The sequence below is a fragment of the Vidua chalybeata genome, chromosome 15, assembly GCF_026979565.1.
Source record: "Vidua chalybeata isolate OUT-0048 chromosome 15, bVidCha1 merged haplotype, whole genome shotgun sequence".
Lineage (NCBI taxonomy): Eukaryota > Metazoa > Chordata > Aves > Passeriformes > Viduidae > Vidua > Vidua chalybeata.
The window spans coordinates 3,713,723-3,734,417 of NC_071544.1; the positions used below are offsets into that span (position 1 = coordinate 3,713,723).

Consider the following 20,695-nt stretch of genomic DNA (forward strand, 5'->3'; position numbering starts at 1 on the left):
AGACAGAAATAAACTGAAAATTCATGTCACCCTAAGATAAAAATTTGATTTCAAGCTGATTCTCCCTCAAAATAAAACAGAGGGATTGAGATGGAGCGAGGAAAGAATTCTGTATTCATAAACAATATATTAATCAATATAGGATTTCAAGGCTATTCCTCAGAAGAGGATGATTTTGTCTAACAGTAAAATAGGTCTGCATGTTGTCCTTGCTTTTGAAGTGTAAATAGGTAATAAACCTAAAATTCAGATCTGCAACTTCAAGTTATTTTTAGCAAGCTAGTTAGAATTGTTACATCAGCTTTTTGCAACATAAAACAAAGAGAGGATTTAATAAAACAAACAAACCACACCCCCTAAAAACCCCAAACAAACAAAACCTTAAATTCACATTGACTGTTCTTAGGTGGCTTTGCAAAATCTGGCCTTTTTCTGCACCTTGTTCCAAACAACGAACACTTGTGGGTCCACAACAGGATTTTGGGAAAGGTGCATAAATCAGATCCAGCACTATTAACATTTCCAAAATAATGAACAGCTCTTTCCTCAGACTCTTCAAGTGAATTCTCTTAAAGCAGTGCCCAACTGCAGTGAGATGCTCTTCAATGTCTTTTCAGGTTCACATGACTCTAAAATCTGGAACTTCACTGCTTCAGCTCTGAGCTGAGTACCCCAGATACTGAGGGGAAGGCTGAGTGAATTCACTCAGGAATTTATGAGCATCAGCTCCAGCTCCTGCTTGCTGTGGCTTCTCATGCTGAGGTAATGGCAGGTGCAAAGAATGAATCAAGTACGAGCTTCTGCTGGATAATCAGACACAGAAAAAGAAAGTTTGAAAGAGCCTAGTTCCTGTGTCGTGAAAACTTATTCAAAGAAACCATTAAAATGATGGCATATATGTTTTTTTTAAAGTCACATCTAAAAGCCAGTGAAAGTATGGATAGTTTCTACAATTCAGAACTTCCCACAAACCCAAAGTGCTGTTCCTTCAGAGAGTTTGGTCCAGAATTCAAGCCAGAAGGAGTTACATTAAGTTCAGTGTTCTTTTAATCCCCAAAACTGATCACTCAGCACTTTCATCAGTGAATCCTCTACTTGAACAGATGAGGAATATGAGGGAAGTTCTTGCAGACCTGGAGGATGTACTGGCTATTACTTTTAAAGATCTTTCCTGAGTTTGGATAGAAAAAGTTTGGTCATTATGGCAATTCTATGAGATTTGGAGTGGGTAATAGCAGAGACAAAATAATACTTGTCCATAATTTATATCAACTTAGTATCATCCTCATAGAATGTTGTGCAGAAGACACCTGATGGGTATTGTAACATAAGGCAAACACCAGGGAAAAGCAGCTGAAGTCAAATGATTCTCCTGTGGGCTTCTGTCACCTTTTCTCTTCCTTGTTGTGTGCAGAACATGCAGAAGAAGGCACGTTACAGAATGAGAAAATTCCAAGTGTGGGTCAGACCCAAACCCCAATGCTGCTCATTGTCAAGGACTGGAGCAGTGAATGGCAACTATAAACTGATGCTGGAAGGTACAAAATACACAAAAGAGAGACCAGACAAGCACTCAGTGTGACAGGAGAGACTAAACCACACAGGTACTACAGGTGAAATAATGAAAATCCCCACAAAGCAACAGCAGGAATGATCTCCTAATAACATGGCAATCACTGATTTAGAAATGAAGGGTAATGCAAGATGGGAAGAATATTTAAAAACTTGTGGCTACATGAAACCTAATTATGAAGAGCACAATAATGGCAACACTTGGGAAGAAATCCACTTCCATGGTAACTGGAAAAATATGGCCAGTGGCTCAAAGAAAGGAGAATAATTTCATCATATTTCTCCCTTGTGTCAACTCAGCTTTGCTACAGACTGAAGAATAATTTCTTGAACCATTCATATTGAATTCTAATGATAGAGCAACTGCCATATTCCTAAATTCTTTTCCAATGTACACCCAGAGTGTAACTATATAACATGGTCAGAAAGCAACAGCTTCAAAATGGCTGTGCCCCAGCTCCTGTCTCAATTATAATATTGGGGCTTGTCTCAATTATACATCGTGGTTTTCCTCATTAGCATTATTTAAAAATGTGCATTAAACAGCTATGCCAAGCCTCCAGAACACTGCATGCTGTAATGTGTCAGTTACTCTGACAGCAGCACAATGAACTCCCAGAGGAAGTCAGGAATGTGCAGTGGTTTTGTGCCAGAAAGCCAAGTTTCCATGTGAGACCCTTCAACAGGCTCTTTGTATGTGGCTTTTCCTTCAGCATCTACCCAAAACATGCTTTAAACTCTGTGTAGCTCTCATTTAGGAGCCAAGATACATTTTCAAGTCTGTATATTAGGTGCACATTTGATGCCAAACTCCTGGAAATGGGATGTTTTGGATGCTTTAAGAACTTCATGGCTTCAAAATGAAGCATACAAGGAGCTGCCAGAATGGGCTCAGAATCAGCTTGAGAAGTTTCAGTACTTCATTACTTTCACTAATTTTGCTTATATTGTGACTTGCTTCTCACTCCTGTCTCCTTTGCTTTTCTGTGCATTCCAGACAAGTTTTTGCATAGTAGAAATATTCTGAATTAATGAAAAAATTAACAATCACATGCTGTCTTTAGTGCTAATCAAGAACGGGAATCAGACACAAGGCTAAAACCCTGTTCTTAAAGATGAATGTAATGTCTTAACATGGTTGTGTCAGGATGTCACACAGTAATTAACTCCCACAGCCTCCACTTTTGAAAGAAGTTTGAATTGATGTGGCAAAATTACTTCGCCGTTCTTCCACTGATTTTCTTTGCATTGAACCAGCAGACTACGAATTTTAAAAGAGATGATTATGCAGCAAATATATAATACACCAGCAGGGTTATTTTGTGATGTTTCTGGTTAAAAAAAAATGAAAATTAACTGTTCAAAATAATGTTAAATACAAGGAAATTGCACATATTTTATTTCCTGAAAATCTCTAATTAGATGAAGTTCTAGTCAAAGTTTCTCAGAATGGGAAATACAGAAGGATTGCTCAATTGCACTTCCAACTAATGAAAATTATGAGTATTGAGTTTTTAGTCTTTTCTGTAGTAACAAAGAACAGTTTGTGTGGGTAATCTCTTCAATGTTTTTTACTCATTTGCAAATACATTCTACAGAGGGGAAAATACTCCTCATTGGCTTAATCCCCAGATGTTTTATTAAAATTAAAGTACTTAAACACATTTTATAACAGGCTACATAGGAAAGAACCTTAGGGGTTTCGATTTGCAAGTCGAAGTTGTATCCAGGAAAGTAACAGTTTATCTCACTGACTTCCTGAGAACATCAATTACCAAGCTATACATATAAAAATATATACTTTATAATATATATATTATCATCATTATTGTATGTATTATATGTAGTATTATATATTGTATTATCATATAATATAATTTTGTTTTTGTTTTTGGTTTTTTTTGGTGTGTGATGAGTTGTTCTCTCCACTGACAAGTTTTCTTTTAGTTCAGAGAGCCCTTCTTCTGGGAGTGTGAGCATCCCAGCAGCTGATATCGGAAAAGATGAGGCACTCTGCAGTGGGAGTGGGAATGGGACATCTTCCTGCACGTTTTCTCTCTGCATTTCAGATAAAAGATTAAATAAATGACTGCAGAAAAGCCACCAGGCATCCTCTCTGTACCATGACCACGATGGGCGGCTGCCTCCCTTGCTGAGCAGATGATCTGCTGCAGCCACCACAAAATGAAGTGTTCAGATTCCTGGAAAGCAGATAATTCCAGGACACAGAGAGCAACCAGCAGCACACAGAGTTAGTGCAGAACAAGCATCTTTGTGCTAGGAGGATGCAGGTGATGGCAAGGCAGGGTGACATTGGCCCAGGCAGGTGGGAGTGACTGTGCCAGGCTGGGAGCTGCCAGCAGAGCACGGAGGGATCAGCCACAGCTGGAAGTGCAATTCTGCACGGGAGCAAAGCACAGCCCACAGGGAAAGCACTGCCTCTGCTCTCACCTGCTTCACCCCACTGCCCAGGAGTGTTTGATGTCATTGCCCTGATTACAGACACTGGCTTTTGTAGAGACTGACAAAGACAATGAGGAAACAGAAGAAGCTGGATTTAATGGACAGGAGATACAAAATACTGAGGCATTGTGTACCAAATACCTCAGCATGGGAAACAACAAAGAAATAAATTTCCCTCTGAAAGGAACTTTATATTAACAGGGAAACTGCATTTCAACAAGGGCATTTTTAGTCTCATAACAAAGCCAAACTCTCCAAGGACACATCCTATCACTGTATACAATTAAATCAATGACTAAACAGTAACATTTGTTTGCACATGTTATAATACCCTTTGCACATGTTATTTACCCTTTTCTGCAACTGTGCATAAAAGAATATTTTCGTTATACATTTATACTTGTTGCTTAAAATATTTTTTCATACATTGAAATTACAAAGTTCTGCAATATGCCATATGCCTGTGTATAAATGTATTCTGCTCCCCTGAAAATTCAAGCCCTTATAAAAACAACAGCATTTCTATAAGAAGATGTTTAAATCAGTCAAAAGTTGCAGAGGAAAACAAGATCAAAGAAAAGAGTTACTTGCATGCAGCAGATCAGCCTTCTAAATTCTGCCTTATTTGCACAAATAAGTCATAACACCATCATCCAACCTTAGTTACATAAATGAATCAGCTTCCAGGGTAAAACTAACCTCAACTATTCATTTGGGGGTTGGTATGGGTTGTTTGTTTGTTTGTTTTTAAATATATAAGTTTTATTTCCACCAACAGATGGAAGACTGAGAAGCAGCTCAAATATTTTAATTAATTTGAAGTTTTTTTCCCTTTCATCTTGAGTTCATTGAATCCCAGAATGGTTTGGGTTGGAGGGGCCTTAAAGCTCATTTCATTTCACCCCCTGCCACGGGCAGGGACACCTTCCATTGGGGCAGATTGCTCCAAGCCCTGTCCAACCTGGCCTCGAGCACTTATTCCAAGGCTGTGCTCAGGACCACGCATACATATGTGGAAAACAAGTTTTTCAGGAGCCACAGAGCCATTCTATGAAAAGAAAAACGCAAAAAACACCCCACCAAAACCCAGGCCTGGAATCCCTACTGTCCTCTCTTGAGCAGAAGTCCCAGCAGTCCCTCGCTGGCACCAAGGAGGAATTGATTCCTCTGCTGCCTGGCCAGGAGCAGGATACCTGAGAGAAGCCCAGCCTGGAGGCTGAGGAGTGCTGGGGCTGCAGGTGACACTGATTTGAAGGCACAGTGAGCTTTGGCTGAATTAATAGCAGTGCTCCAAGTGTAAGCTCCATGAGAGCCACGGCTGGAGGCTGTTACAAAGCAGTTCATCAGCAAGTAAGCAGCTATTTTTAGTATTTATAATGAAAGAAAATTGACAACAATTCCAGCTCTTTTGCCAAATACCTGCAGTGTTAAACCTTTCAAGTTAGACTTAAAAAGCACTGGGGAAGACTTGACTCTGACAGATGTCTGAAAACACTCAGATATACAGGTAATGAAAACATATTTTAGAAAAAGCCAAACTACTGGTGTTAGAAAATACCCTTCAGTGTTATCTTGCAGGAGTTTTTTCAGGGAGTAGGATCTGACCTTGAAATGTGCTGGTGAAACCCTGTTTCCATTTAAATTTTAAATACCTTAAAATAATGTGGGCAAGGCTCAAAAACCAACCCAAATGCACATGCAAACAATCAAAGCACTCACTAAGCCACTCCAGACTGGACACCAACCAAACTGATCCTAGGTACTAATTATGATAAGATCAAATACTTTCCCTGTGAGGAATTATCATTTCAAAGCCCAGAGGACAGGGAAGGGATGTGAACACTTTCCCTGTAGTTGCTAACCCTGCTAACTGCTCGTTTTACTCAGCCAATCTCACTCCCCATGCACTTCATGTTGACAATAAAGTACATTAATTTCCTGGGAGAAATTATATCTCTCTAAATTAAAATTATGAACAGCTGGAAGATAAACAGACTATATGGTATTGCCTAAACCAGCCAAGCATTTCCCCACAAATGCCATGTACTTAGGAATTACTGCTTTTAATAAGTTAATAGCCAATATCTAGGTGTCATGAGTGGAATAAAGTGCACATACAAGCAGTAGTAACTAATAAGAAGAAAGCAGTAAGCAACTTTAATTAGAACAAAAGTTAATTAAATCCACCATGGAGGATCACAAAAACAACTCAGATATTATATCTTCATGACCTCAATGATGATGTTACTGTTTCCCAAAGTGTTCTGCCCTACCTAGCATGTCATAAAAAAGTGTTCTTCCCATCTTGCTGTTAGTGGAAGGGGGGAAAAACCAGGAAAAATTAAAGGTATTTAATTATTTCATTATTTCTTTCCCCCTTTCATTCTCTGTTGCTCATTGAATACTGCCTGTCACACACAGCCTCTGCCTCCCTCAAAAGTGCTTTGGGCTGAGCATGCTTGGGAAGCCAAGAGCACGTTGTTTATCATAGTGATTTAAAGTAACTTGAGTTAAATCATTCCATCCTGACACAGGCATAGCTTGGTAAGTAACTTCAGTCAGTTCAGCTTCTACTCCAATTCTTTCAACTCACCCACCAGAATTTCTCCTGGACAAGAATGTGCCCATTCTCCCTTTGGACCCTGTAAGAAGTCATTCTCTCATTGTGTGTCCCCATCTATGCCACACATCAAACCTCTAGCTGAAATCTCCCTGATATTACTCAGGCACTGCCTGGTTTTACTTCCAGGTATCAGGAATTGTCCTGCTCAGCAAACAGGACCAGACCTGCAGTGCTGGTGATGCTCTTCCCTCTGCTCTGCTCTCTGTAAATGTACTGATTTCACATCTCTGTGCTGCAGTCCCTCCTACAGCAAAGCTCCTCCAATTCCCACTTTCCTTGCAAGCCACCAAACACACAGCATCATGCAGGGGAGCCTGCCAGGCTGTGCTGCATGCCCTGAGGGCACCAGTGCCACCAGCTACACCCTGCCACTGCCCAGGGTGTCCCCACTGTGACACCACACTCACACAGATGTGCCCCACAGCCCTCACCAAGGTCTCTGCAAATGCAGAAAGGGGAGACTCGAGGCAAAACACCTCATCCAGGGAGGAAAAACCTGCATGGAGCCTCCTGGGCATAACAGGGGAATAGAGAATGCAAAGCTTGCACTGTGCTGTATTTTTTGTGTTTGGTTTGTTGGGGCTTTGTTTTAATTGTCTTTTCATCTCTCGGTGTTATTATAAGAGACCTAAGCCTGATCCCCTGTGACTTTTTCTCAGCTACTTCTCTGGTTTGTGGTAAACAATGTTAACAAGACAAATCTAGAAAACTAAATTAGTCTTCCATTTATTTTGTAGAACATCCATTCCCTCAAAAAAACACCTAAACAAAGAAAAAAACCAAAACCAAATTTCTATAAAGACTGATAAAAATCCTCCCTCTTGGTTGTTGATATAACATAAAATTAAGACATAAAGTAAGATCAATAACTCATTTCCTTATGCATTCCAGAGAACAGCAACATAATCAAGGAGTATAAACAGTGCCAAGTCATTTTAGGTTAGCAATGTGTTTATAGGAGAACTATTAAATAGCTTCTAAACAATATTTTTTAAAATGGTGACTTATTTCTTCACACAGGATAAAGCTTAGAGCTACAAAACCTGCCTGGAACAACTTGTCCAAAGAGTCATTAGGAGGCACATGAACACAAATACAGTCCCCCAAAGCAATTTTTCCTGTCAGGACCTGACTCAATGCAGACACCACCAGGTAAAGCCCCAAAGACATTCTCTGACCAAGGACAGACACTTCCCAACCTCACAGAATAAAATAATCCCATACTTGTGGATAATGCAGGTGTCAACAGCATTTTCTAGATAAGAGAACCAGTTTTACACATGAAAGGTTTGATGTGCTGGCATGTGCCAGATGATTGTAGGTAGTTTAGCACTAAACTGTTATTTTTTTTAGAGTAATCCTTGCCACATCAAAACTAATTGCAATCAGCAGCAGCAACATAAGAATGGGCAAGGAGTTAGATTTTACCTGAGAGGCCAAAGACTGGCTCAGACAAAAAACCAAGAGGGATGAAACTTCTGTAATATACAAAATATTACCTGAATTTACACATCCACCAGCACATCTGTCCCTGCCCACCTCACAGGGGGGGTCAGGGATCCCACTGCATGGTCATTAATGCCCATGAGTGACAAAGTGAGGTTTGGACACCTCACTTGGAACCATCACTACCCACTAGAACATAATCTTCACTTTTGAATCACGGAATGCAAAAAAAGCCCCAACCAACCTTTTCATTTGACATAATTCCATTCAAATCCTAGATTAAAATGTATCCTATATCGAAATCTGATACCACAAAACTGTAAATTCCATTGACAAATCTTTTCCTCAAGACTGAGCACTCTCAGGAGATGATCAACTTTACTGACTATCCCCAATCCTCTTTTTATATATTATAAAAGTAGAAGAAATGTGCAACTGTGGCATTTCAAATAAACAGCATCTGTGGACTAAGTTCATTCAAACCTTTGCATTTTTGACACTTAATTCTTAGACCTGTCCCTCTGCAACTTCTAGAAACTCAGTGTTACCACCATCTCTACAAAACTAAAATAAAGATAGTACAGGTGGCCGCCAACAGAAATCTTGCTTAAAAATGTATTCACTTCATAACACAATCCAGCATCTAAACTCAAAGTGTTTCTTTGAAAACAAGAAGCCAGAATAAGTTCAGCAGTAAAGGTAACATCCAAATAGATTAAAAAAAGTAAATAATTTACTCTTTCCATTTTAAGTGGACTTAAAGCACAGGCAACAAACTTTTTAGTGGATTGTTTCAGATGACCTTCTTGGCATTCCTCAGACTGGAATGATAAAGTTATTCCAGACTGCACTGAAAAGTGTTTTGTAGGGTATGGAAGGAGTCACTGTCCACAGGCACAGAGAGCAGGAGCTCTGGAGCTCCTCCCCTCCTTACCTGTTCTGCACCATGCTCATGGCCATCCAGTCCGAGGGGTACACGTTCTTCCCAATGAGATCTTTGAACATGATGAACGTTTCCATCAAGAAGTCCTGGAACAACAAAACACAGTCAGGCTGGGGAGCACACACTTGGAAGTGTTTCTGTGGGATTAAGGAGCCAAGATGGGGGGGTTCCACTTTGCTCTCAGTGAAGTCAAGAGAAGAACTCCTGGTGATCTCAGTAAATAGGAGATTGGAGCTAAAGTCCTGTGGAACAGCAGTCTCAAGTTCCAAATGGAAGCTAAAACCCATTACATTAAAGTCATCATAAAGGGCTTTTCAGAAAATAGAAGGCATAAATGAATGGAAATAAAAAGTTGTAGTACTTCTGATTAAAATTTGATATCTTTTATTAATTAGTCCCACTATGCATAAGAATGAATAGGCTTGAAAAATACTGGATTTTTTCATTTTTTACTCCATTTAGTCCATATTTAAAATTTCAGTTATGGCACCACTCTGACTTTAAGGAAGGAAGGAAAGTGATCAGTTCTTTACAAGTGCAGATATTGCGTCCGTGGACTAACAGTAGATGTAATCCAAACCTGTGCCACTACCCTGACTTACCTGACAGCTATAGCAGGAATGTAAAAGGACACACATAAAACCATGGAAACCTTCTGGGACCATTAAATTATGGCAGAAACAATTTCAATAAAAGGATGCACTACAAGAATAGGGCATTTATTGCATTTAGCTTACGATGTTACTTGTACCAGGAGTTGACTCAATAGTGAAAATGGAAATGGATCATCGTGCGTGAAGTGTGGAGGGAATGGTCAATGAGTTGAGGATAAGTTTTGCTGTTTTTTCTTTTCCCCTTTCTCAAAAGAGTACAGCACAAAGATCCCATTACTTATTCTGGATCATTACATCACCACCTCAGTGCCAGGATCAACAGAGAAATTTGTGTCTTTCCAGATTTCTGATTACAGTATTGTCCAATGCCACCATTAGAAGAGGGAGGCAGTGCAATAACACAGAGGCAAAAAAATGTACAGCAACAGAATTCATTCTAGGAAGAATCAGACAAGAAACTCAAAAAAAAAAAAAACAACCCTACTGATTATTCACAGGAAATCAAATGCTGTAGCTATCAACTTAGTACTCACCACTAGTTCTGAACTTGTCTGGAAAGTTTCAATGTACACTGAATAATGCTGGTCACTCATCTGGTTGAGGATCGCTGTCATGCACGCCACAAAATGACTCTGAAAGCAAACCAGGCAGAATCAACACATGTGGATTACTGAAGATATTGGATTGTACTCTTTCTAAAGTCAAAGCATGTGAAACGCCTGAAAAATCCCTTTATGTATGTAAAAATAAATAATATTCAAGCTTTTGCAAGCCCAGATGAAAGAAACAAACTAAGAACTCCAAAAGGATTATTCCAAAGCTGCCTTGCCAGGGGACAGGCTCTTGTGAGAAAGCTGCATCATTAATGAGACACCACATGGAAACATACATTGTCAAGAAAACTTCTTATATAAAATATAACTCACTATCACCTTAAGACTCCTAAAAGGCATATGATGTCCCCTAGGATTCTTCTGTTAGGAACTAATGGGAAGAAAATATGTTATAATGAAAAAATTTCTAATAATTCTATTATTCACAGGAAGAAATCGTGCAAGAAATGCTATTTTTTATGTTCTGCAGGTGTATAAACAGCTATTAGAGAAGTCTCAAACTTCTTTTGAACATGATGACCTTCACATCTCAAAACTTCTTTCAAACTTCCTCAAAAGGAAGTATTAGGTCTTTCTCAATTCCTAAAGTCAAGATGCTGAAAGATACAGTGAAAGCTCAGGGCTGGAAATCATGTAAGTTACTGAAAGTCACAAAGGCGTTTCTTTCCCAAGCAATAATAATGAGTTTAATAATTTGCACTTTTCCTTTAAGACTGTGAAGAGTCCTCCTTACTGATTCCTTTTAATTTGCTGAAGTTTTAATTCTTGGCTTAAAACCAAGCCTGCTTTCAATGATTTCATTTTAACAACAAAATTGCTGAGCACGCAGGATCATTTTCTGGATGTCCCTGAATCCTTTCAGTGCCCTGGCCCGGGGCTGCCCGGAGGTGCCGCTCGGATGCTCGGTGCCACTCGGGCTCGCTGTGTCCCATCAGAGTGGCACCCAACCATTTTGTCCCCGTTCCAGAGCAGAACAGTCCCTGCTCAGCTCTGCCTGTGACCACTAGAGGTCTTGTGCTTCCCTCCAAGAGCTGCTCTCCGGTTCGTGCTGCTGGGCTTTATTTATTTATTCCTACGCGAGCAGACCCAGCACACCTCTTGCATACAAAGAGTGAAATTACAACCTAAAGGACCTATCGTACCTTCTTTTGGAGTAACCTTAGTGCTAGTGAGAGCCTTGCCTACTTTTTAAGGCTAAGAAGACTCATTTTCTGCAGGTAAACCAAAAGCTTTCAGGTAAGAAATCGTGTGTTCTCGGGTACTGATGCTCTTCTAAAAGAAATGCTGGATTTCCTGTAGTAGTACTTCACTTTAACAGTTCTGGAGCAGACAAATCTTTGCTGGGGTGTTAAATGCATAGCTGAAGAGAATAATGAACTGCAAAGGATTTGGTACTGAAATTGTGTGGGGGTTTTCTTCTCATGTCTCGATTTTGAAAAAAGATTACTGGCAGAAGTTAGAGAATTGACACGAAAAGCAGCTCGTATTTTTAGCAGTTAAGCATTCACCAGTGAATGTCTTTCTAGACTCAAGTTAAATAATCATTGCTTGAAATAAGCACCATTTCTTCACAAGCATTGTATAGACGTATTATAATGCTTAAGGGCAAAAAGACTTTAAGGAGGTTATTTCTTTTGCTAAAACCAACTTCAAAAAATGTGCCTAGCTATGTCTGTATGTGTGTAGTACAGCACAAATGCCTTAGTGACTGGGTATGGTGATTTTAAATTTAACAGATGATATGCCTTGAAAAGAGCCATAAGCAAAGGTCTTGCTGGCCAGGACCTCACATTAAATCTGTCAAATTCACATCAGGTGGACTGAATGATAATAAAAAAGGTGTCAGTAAAGATGGTTTGCTGCAAAAACTTCCTCCATCCTTTCCATGTAACTGTAAAGCAGGGAAATACAAATACAGTTTGATCTTTAATAATTTTCTTGCCAGCAATCCCAACTATCAGAAATCATCTGCTAGCATCTTTATAGGTTTAAAGCTTGCCCCTCCCTCCTAATCCCCAAATGGCAGCAATAAGTATTCGCTTCTCAGAGGCAGCCCCAGATCTCTGAAGTGCCCCTGCACCCCCAGCACTGCCACTCGCCCTGGCAGAACTGAAAGGTAACTCAGGGCTCTCCACAGCTGTGCTCAAACCTGCAAACACCTCTCTGCATTCGCTGAAATTCTCCTCTGGGGTTTAAGTGCCTCTTACTGGAGTGTGCAAAGAGCACAAACTGCCTGTGAACAGTAAGTTCTGCACAAAACCAGCTCTTGTGCCTGGCCACAGCCTATGTGTCCACAGGATGGGCAGAAGAAATTCAGAATCACAAAATAATCTATTAAAAAACTGATTTCATTAAGTCAAACGTCGTACATAGGGATTGAATAGATAGAATAGGTTAGAATAGAATAGGATAGAAAAGGTTGTAGCAGACAAGGTGACGTTCAGGTAGAATCCTAGCAAATCATTTTAGCAGTGCTCAAGTTGTTAGGATTTAGCCTGTGAATTACAGCAGAAAACACTGATTAGAACTAGGTCAAATGTATAAAAAATAAATGTATCAAAGTAAACACTTTAATGCTGAGACAATATGAACAGAAAAAAACCCAGAAACAATTCTGCATGACTGCAATAAAATATGCATGCTCTAATAATATATTTCCCAACTTCAATATATTAATTTCCTTATGAACACAAAAGAACCCAAAACAGAAACAGCACTGAATTCTATTTTTTTAAATTATCCAATTTTCAGACAGACTTTCAAAAATGTGTAAAGAAATGGGGCAATTAATAGTATGAACGCTGCACTGCTGTAAGGAGCAGGAACATGAGTAAATAGGTGTCAAATGAAAATGAAACAGAGGAAGAAATGTCCAGGAAACCTTCAAATTCTCTGTCCACTTAAAATCCCCCATAATTAATGCTATATATAGATGAAATAAAGTGCTGGCTTTAGTATAAACACTGCAAGGTAGTGGGTAAGGGGAAAGAGATGTTGTTTCATTTGAGTATATACAAAGTACACCAAAAGGAATTGCAGACTTATTCTGTAAAACAAACAGGGCTTCCTAAGGTCAAGCAGGAAGATGTGGAATCTCTTGCGCTGCTGAAAAAGTGCAGATTAGCTGTGGATGCAACATGAACAGGAAAAGAAACAGCTGAGGAACATCAGGATCATATGAGTAAGATGACAAACTTCAACACCTAGCAACTGAAGCCCAGCACACTTTATAATAGCAGATGGTGACAGGTTGCCTTAGTAACTTCAAATAGAGCAGCAGCACAAGGATGAGGCAAATGCACTGGAAAAACAACAGAAATAACATGGAATGAAGCTACATTTTGATCTAATCTAGTAGAAGGGTTTCAGTGGCTGCAGGGTAGGCAATCCTCATGCAGATGCACTTCTGGAAGGACTCAGGGGGATATTTATTTAATGTAGGCGCTTAAGTAGCATTTACCCTCATTAATAGAGCACTTTACCAACACAGAGCCTGAGTGTAAGCACAAAACCACATGGACATGCTCATTTTGCTCACCCTCACAAGCAGGGGGAGGTAAGGGGGCTCTGCACCAGCCTCACAACCTGTGACCCCACACTAATGATGGTTCATGTTTGATTAACACATGGCTTTCTGTACGGGGCAAAGAAACTTATTCAAACAACCCAGCATTCTTGTGGTGGTTGCAGCAATCATAGATTAGGTTTAATTCTGAACTCCCTTTTAGGATAAGCCAGAAGTTTCAAAATTCATTGCATGTTAGAAAGAATAATTGTAAAAATAATGCACATAAAGAGAGTGGCCAAAAATTTCATTGGGCCAGAGTTCTGTTTTGATTGTTTTTTTTTTTTTTTTTTTTTTTTTTTTTTTGTTCAGAAATAAGTACAAACATTTTTCTGGAGGAAAAGTGAGAAATATTTCATCTTGAGTGCAATTAAAGAAAAACTAATCAATCACCTATTTTAATCAAGTGTTAAAAATCATCAATATTTGTGTTGTACCACAAGTCTGTTATTGAGAATGTCTCAAAAAATACTGTCTTCACAGAATCATTGAGTCATCACAGCTGTTCCTTGTCATGAGCTAAAGAGCAACATGAAAACAAGTATGGAAGATGCTCAGTGATGCCACAAAGAACTACAGTAACTTGAAGCCAAAGTTCCTCAGAAAACCCCATTAAACTTTGAGAACTGTGGCATATGTAGAAGCTGAGACAAACATCTTGATCATATTATGCAAATACTAAACAATACCAGTCTGAAAGGAAAAATAAGCAGAATTTCAAGTGAATTGCTAATGCAGTAGTTCTGTTTCTCTCCAGAAATAGATGTCCCTGCCAATGCATGTGCAGTCCTAAAATGTGTTTCGAGCTGGAAAGGCACAAATACATAAACATTAGGACAGGCTGCTATGCAACAACCTCGAGTATCCATCACGTGTGGAATGGAGAATAGCTCCCAATCCATACAGACTTGGAGCCTGCCAATGAGCACGTGGTGCTAATAATTCACTTACAGTAACATTCATCCACTCTTAGTTCTTAATTTTCCATTTTTATGTTCATTGGTTCTGTCTCCTTGTGTTTTATAGCTGACTGAACAGCATCCTGCTTCTGCATCTCACTGACAGCCTTGCATTTCTGACTGAAAACATGCTGGGCTGTTTCAGCTTGTTCTACCATTTCCTTTATATCCACAAGACTTAGCTAAAAGGATGCACAACTATGAAAGTAACAGAATACCAGGAAGAATAGTACAGAACAATTTTGTAACACAAGGAGAGAGTAACTGCAGCTGCTCTGTGTGATTTTAAGACATATTACAAGTTAGACAAACACAACAATTTCAGTATTATTTCATTCAAGACTTTTCCATACATAGATAAAAACAATAAAATAATGGTTCATGGTAGGACATAAAAATAGCTTGACTTTCATGGAGTATGTCCTTTACCATCTTTGTTTTTTTTAATACAGAAGTATTTTTAATGTTGTACTGATTTTCCAGCAATACTCCAAAAAGGAAGATTTTTCATTCTCTGTAATGTTTTTTCTGCTGCTGGGTTTTATTGTTTGGCTGGTTTTGTGCCATAAATCCTCTCCAGAATTTCTGCTACTGTCTCTGGTTGATATGAACACTCCACTGTAATTGATTTAACTTCTGCTGAAGTCTGTGTTCAAACACAGTTGTGTAATTTACTACTTTTCCTGTAATATTAACTTTATGTTCATCTTCAAAGCATATTTACAAATAAATTATGAATAACAATAACCAATGAGGTCAGAAGGCACTGAGTTGAGCTCAGCTGGTCAGAGCATGGTGCTAATAATGCCCAGGTTGTGGGTTTAATACCTGTATGGGCCATTCCCTAAAGAGTGGAACCCAATGACCCCTGTGAGTCCCTTCCAACCCAGAATATTCTGTGATTCTTCTGTGGTGCTGTGATCTGGAATGAGCAATCATTGCTTGGAAACTGAACTAGTCCAGAGCACAGTTATCAAAGAAAAAAAAAAAAAAGAGCTGTTTCACCTCCTCACTTAAGCACTGCTGCCACACTCCTGACCTCAGCTCTGCTCTAGCAGATGAAATCTCCCATCCTTTGCCTGCAGGGGTCTGTGCAGCTTTCCCCTCCTCCTCTGCATCCCCACAGTCTCCTGAGCCTGGTCCTGCAGGCCAGAAGGACCTTCCTGCCCTGGTACATGAGATGTGCACTGAGACACCCCAGTGTCCCAGGGCTCTCAGGCTGCTCATTTCCCTGGTTTCTTATTTCAGTGCTGCTGCATTGCCCTGATGGCACTAAAGCAGGTGGGCAGCCAAGCAGGCAGAGCGTGGCTGGTCCTGCCCAGTGTCCCAGCGCACTCATTCCCAGTTAGAGATGATGACAAACAGTGGAACTACACACCAAGCACAGGCAAGGACTCAGAATACAAATACCAGCCATGGGTTATTTACTGTACAAAGATTGGCCAATCTCTTCCATTTGAAAGGACTGGAAAGCAGCTTGGGAACTTGCAGGAGGTGACAGAGGGGCTGGGGGAAGGGTTCCCTGCCCTGAGGTGCAAAATATAACAGCAGCAACCAACCCAGCCAGGGCTGCAACAGGAGACTGCAGAGCAGAACAGAGCAGCTGCAAGGGAGAGCAACCCCGGGGTCAAAAAGATCAGAAGCGAGCAATCCAAGCCCTTCAAAGTGCAGCAGCATCTTTTATTGCTAAGCCATGTACTTTAAATTTACACAATGTGAAGACGAATGTCTTGGATGATGATTCACTTCCTTAAAACGAAACAGAGCCATCTCCTGTATTCCCAGAACTATATCACTCTATTTGATTTTGTTCTTTTTCAGCTGCACTTATTGAAGACAGAAAAATTAAATTAAATTTCAACTACTTGATCAGAGATGAGACTAATAAAATGTATTTGTGAATGGCTAAAACAAAGCTTTAGGACAATTGTTTGGCTTAAACCTGTTGAAAGTCATTTCACTCCAGAAACTTCTTTCTTTACTTTTAAATTGATCTTATGGAGAAAATAGGGCCCAATAAAAATAATATTTTCCAATAAATTACATCCATTACACTAACCAATCTACCCACAGTGTTTGCTTAGGATTGATTAATAGCAACCAGCAAATATTAGAACAGTTTCAATTTGCATCTGAAATACTTTTCATATTTAAATGATAGCCAGTAGGAGCTTTTAGTAAGTTTTTTAATTGTTTTGTAATAGTGGGCTCCACTTTTAAGCTTGAAAAAAATCTTGGAGTCTCATTAGCAAAATAATGGGCAAAACTAAAAATTTCATAGCAAAACCCAAAATCTTTCTAAAGAGAGTTTTTCATACTGAATCTTGGGTAAGTTGCTTAATGGAAAGAATAGGGAATTCTCCATGAAAGAAAACGCTGTGGAAACATATGTATAAAGAAGAAAGGATAAAACTCCAAGAATTACAGAATGTCCTGCCAATGGACACAATCTACAATCCACAACCTACAGCCAATTATGCATCCTCCTCAGGTGTGGGTCTCTTCAAGGCATGTCACTTATGTCCCAGTTGGTTGAATTTCAATTTTAATGTAAGGTAAACAGAGAATCTTGATACTCTAATAATATACAGATAGAAGTTTCCCTAAGTCAGGGATTATTTTAGCTCTTGTTTTTTCTTCCATTTTTTTTTTTTAATGAGAAAAAGGAAAATTAATCAAAAGCCCATAAAAGGTAAAGAATTCCAGAGTGCCCTGGCTTAGGCTCCATCAGGGGTGTGACTGTCCCTTGCTTGCTCAGTCACTGCAATCCAGGAGCCTCTGAATCCTAAAACCACAATGGGACAAAACTGAACTCCTGTTCTTGGCTGTTTGGAAAATGCACCAGGATGGTAAAAGCCAGCACCTCTTCTCCCCTGGCATTAAACCCCTCTGACATAAAATTATATCCTTATTCTGAAATTAAAATTGCTCCCTAAAAAACCCCAAACATAAACCATCCTCAGAAAAATGGGTGAGCATTGATGTAACAGCACTGTGTTACAACTGGTCTTCCCAAACACAAACTGGGCTTCAAACAATTTTCAACAATTTCCCAAACATGATTATCAAATATTTTGTGGTGCCATGTCATCTGACCATCTGAACTCCTTCTGAGGATGATGACTGTGTGCCAAAAGGACACTTCTTTGTGTTGCTTTACTGCCAAAATAGTCAAGGCTACTTGCGGAGATTTATTTTTCCTCATCTCTAAGCAAGGATTTCATTCAAATACATTGCCTTGCTAAGAAGCCAGGGTACCAACACCTCCTCCTGGACAGAGCAAACAGAAATAATGAGTGTAGATACATGTCAGGGAATTGCAATCCTTACAGGAAACAAACAAAAAGCAGAATCACATGCATATAAAAGCAAACTTGATCAATGAGAGTGCCAGAGAAATATAATCTGTTATACCTCTGATATTCAGAGTTTGCATCACCTGAGCAGTCTTATAGCCTCTTATTTTTATGATTAGTCACTGCAATCCAGAGTGTGTGGGAGCATCAGTACATATCTAACAACACAGGGAAAAGGTGATGATTAGAACCATTACAACCTACACCTCCACTGTATTTTCCATATTAACACCATTGGGTTTAATAGCAGCTTCAGGACTGTGCTACTGAAGCTGTTCAGAAAAGCTTCTTAGATCATGGTTGGTAGTGTCATCTTTGTTCTAGTCCTCCCCTGAAGTGCCACCAAAGGACCTGTTGTGAAGCAGGTTGTTTTCTGTCCTTTTAGTTCTAGAGAGCTGAGGGACAGAACAAGCATTTGGTCGATGCTGTACCATCACATAGCCAAAAGGACTTCCAAGATACTTGAAGAGAAATCTCATATCTTGACAACATCCTTATGGTAGGTGTCATAAACAAATTGTTTTCACATATTAGTTAACATGAAGTCAATATCCATTGAGCTGGATGTTCCATTACAGCTTCCTAGAGCTGGATCTTGTGATCTATCGCGTGGTTCCTGGTCAAGGACTCTCCAAACTATGGCTGCAACATTATCCTATTAAGGCAAGAGTCTGGGAAGCTGGAGGGACTGGAATCAAATTTTCCATTTAGATTATCAGTTTTCAAGGCATGTTCATTTAGAAGAAAAAAAAAATGTAACTTGTTCTGCTTTGTTTTAAAGGAAGTTGCTAATATTTTAAGTCTTAAAACAAGATTTCCTAGGCTGCAGAGCTTAGTGTCAGGAATCCAGTAATGGAGAGTATTATTTTCTTAAGTATTTCCCTTAAAATAAAGATGTCTTTCTTATATTTATAAAATATGAAAATAAAGCATTTACTACTAGATCAAGGCCATTTGTCTTTTTTGAAATGGCACTGTAGTCACATAAGGTAAAAGTGTCTTTTATTTGATCTCGTCTTTGTACAAGGTCTTGACCTCCAAGACTGTTAAATACAACAAACATTAAAATATTTAGTAATACTTAGCAAATAATTGCAAATAATTTATATATATTAAAAAGACATCAAATTATATATATTAAAAAAAAGGTTACAACCGAATAAGAGGAGAACTAATATTGTTTATAAGTTGATTCTGAATGAACAAGGCAGTAGAGAAGGAGGGAATTTGAAACACGGGAGCAGTAGTGGAGCTCCCTTAGCCCTTCCAGATTATGACAAAATTCTGCCTGCCTGTGCTGCAATTAGAGAGCTCCAGGACATTAGGTCGGCCCTAGCAGGTTGTGCAGCTCAAGGCACAGATGCTCTGGAAGAACAGAGCATCCAAGCATGAAAACAGGAAACCAGTAATGTGGTCCCAGGGATTTGGGAGAAGACAGAAAAAGGAACTTGCACTCTGCTGATTTGAAGAGCATCATCCAGGATTTCACAGCAGTGTGTGGGGAGCAGGCTCTTTGGTGGCAAGGAAACTGAGGAATGTAAATGTGCAGGATGTGGGCATGGGTAGCCCTTGTTCAGCTGATTTCCCTGCTGCTGTCTCTAAGCCCTGCATCAGTGTGTCCCCACAGTTCTGGGCACAGCAGTGTTCCCAGACAGGCTAATGGGGAAACAGGCTGATGTGCAAACCTGTGGGATACCCTGGGGACATGCAAAGGGCACCAAAATAAGCCTTGTTAGTCTGCTAACAAAATCTTAATTATAGCAGCAGAAATAGCTCTGAGAATGCTGTGATTTTCTGGAAGCTCTTCACAAAACAAGTGACACCAGGATTATAAACATCTCTATCAACATATGAAATTTATTTTTTTAAAAAAAGGAAAGGGTGCTCCCACTGAATTAGGTCGATTCCTATTACACAAGGATACACATGCCCTCAGGCTGCCAGTTAGACATTCCTGCCTCATAACTCTTTTTCTGGACTTAGGGGAATAACAAAGCAATTTTGACAGATGACACATGGCAACATTTTTGTGGGTCCCAGCAATTTTTAAAGGTGTTTAGTTGTTAGTTTGGTTTTGTTGTTGTTGTTTTTTTTTATTTTATTTTACAAGACAAAACAAACCTACCAACAAAAACCTGAAACACACACCTGATTTTATGCAGCTAACACGTTATATAATGACCCTAACACAAGCCTCTCTAACAGCTTCTGGGCTGTCTGCCTGGCTCAGCTTTGTGGTAAGGTACTAATTTGGTTTCTTGTTCAACTTTTTCTGGAAAACATGGGAAAAACTGCATGTCCAGTCATGTCTGAAGTGAGACACAACCACACCTACTTGCTTCATGTTTTACTTCCCTTCTTAATAATACAGGTTTACATTGCAGTATTTTGCTTGAATAACACTGCTACTTACCCAAATTAAACCTGAAGAGACCTTTTACAGTGAAATTATTCTTTAAAAGAAAAAACACTACAGTTTTCTGAAAATAACCTTGTTGCAGGGCCATTAAGGCAACACAGTGCTCATATGGAATAATGAA

The 20,695-nt window shown here is 39.4% G+C and overlaps 1 protein-coding gene and 1 long non-coding RNA gene across 2 annotated transcripts in view; one reads left to right on the forward strand and one right to left on the reverse strand.

Moving 5' to 3' along the window:
• DOCK2 (dedicator of cytokinesis 2) overlaps positions 1-20,695 on the reverse strand; it is a 155,322-nt gene that overhangs the window by 47,928 nt on the left and 86,699 nt on the right. Inside the window, exons 29-30 of the mRNA XM_053956912.1 lie at positions 10,195-10,293; positions 9,039-9,133 (exon numbers count right to left, since the gene is read on the reverse strand). Of these exons, the coding sequence (XP_053812887.1) occupies positions 9,039-9,133; positions 10,195-10,293 (194 nt within the window). The remainder of the gene's footprint in view (positions 1-9,038; positions 9,134-10,194; positions 10,294-20,695) is intronic.
• LOC128795630 (uncharacterized) lies at positions 11,383-18,881 on the forward strand. Its single transcript, XR_008433599.1, has 3 exons — positions 11,383-11,511; positions 18,541-18,654; positions 18,734-18,881. It is a non-coding gene; the product is annotated as an uncharacterized LOC128795630 (long non-coding RNA).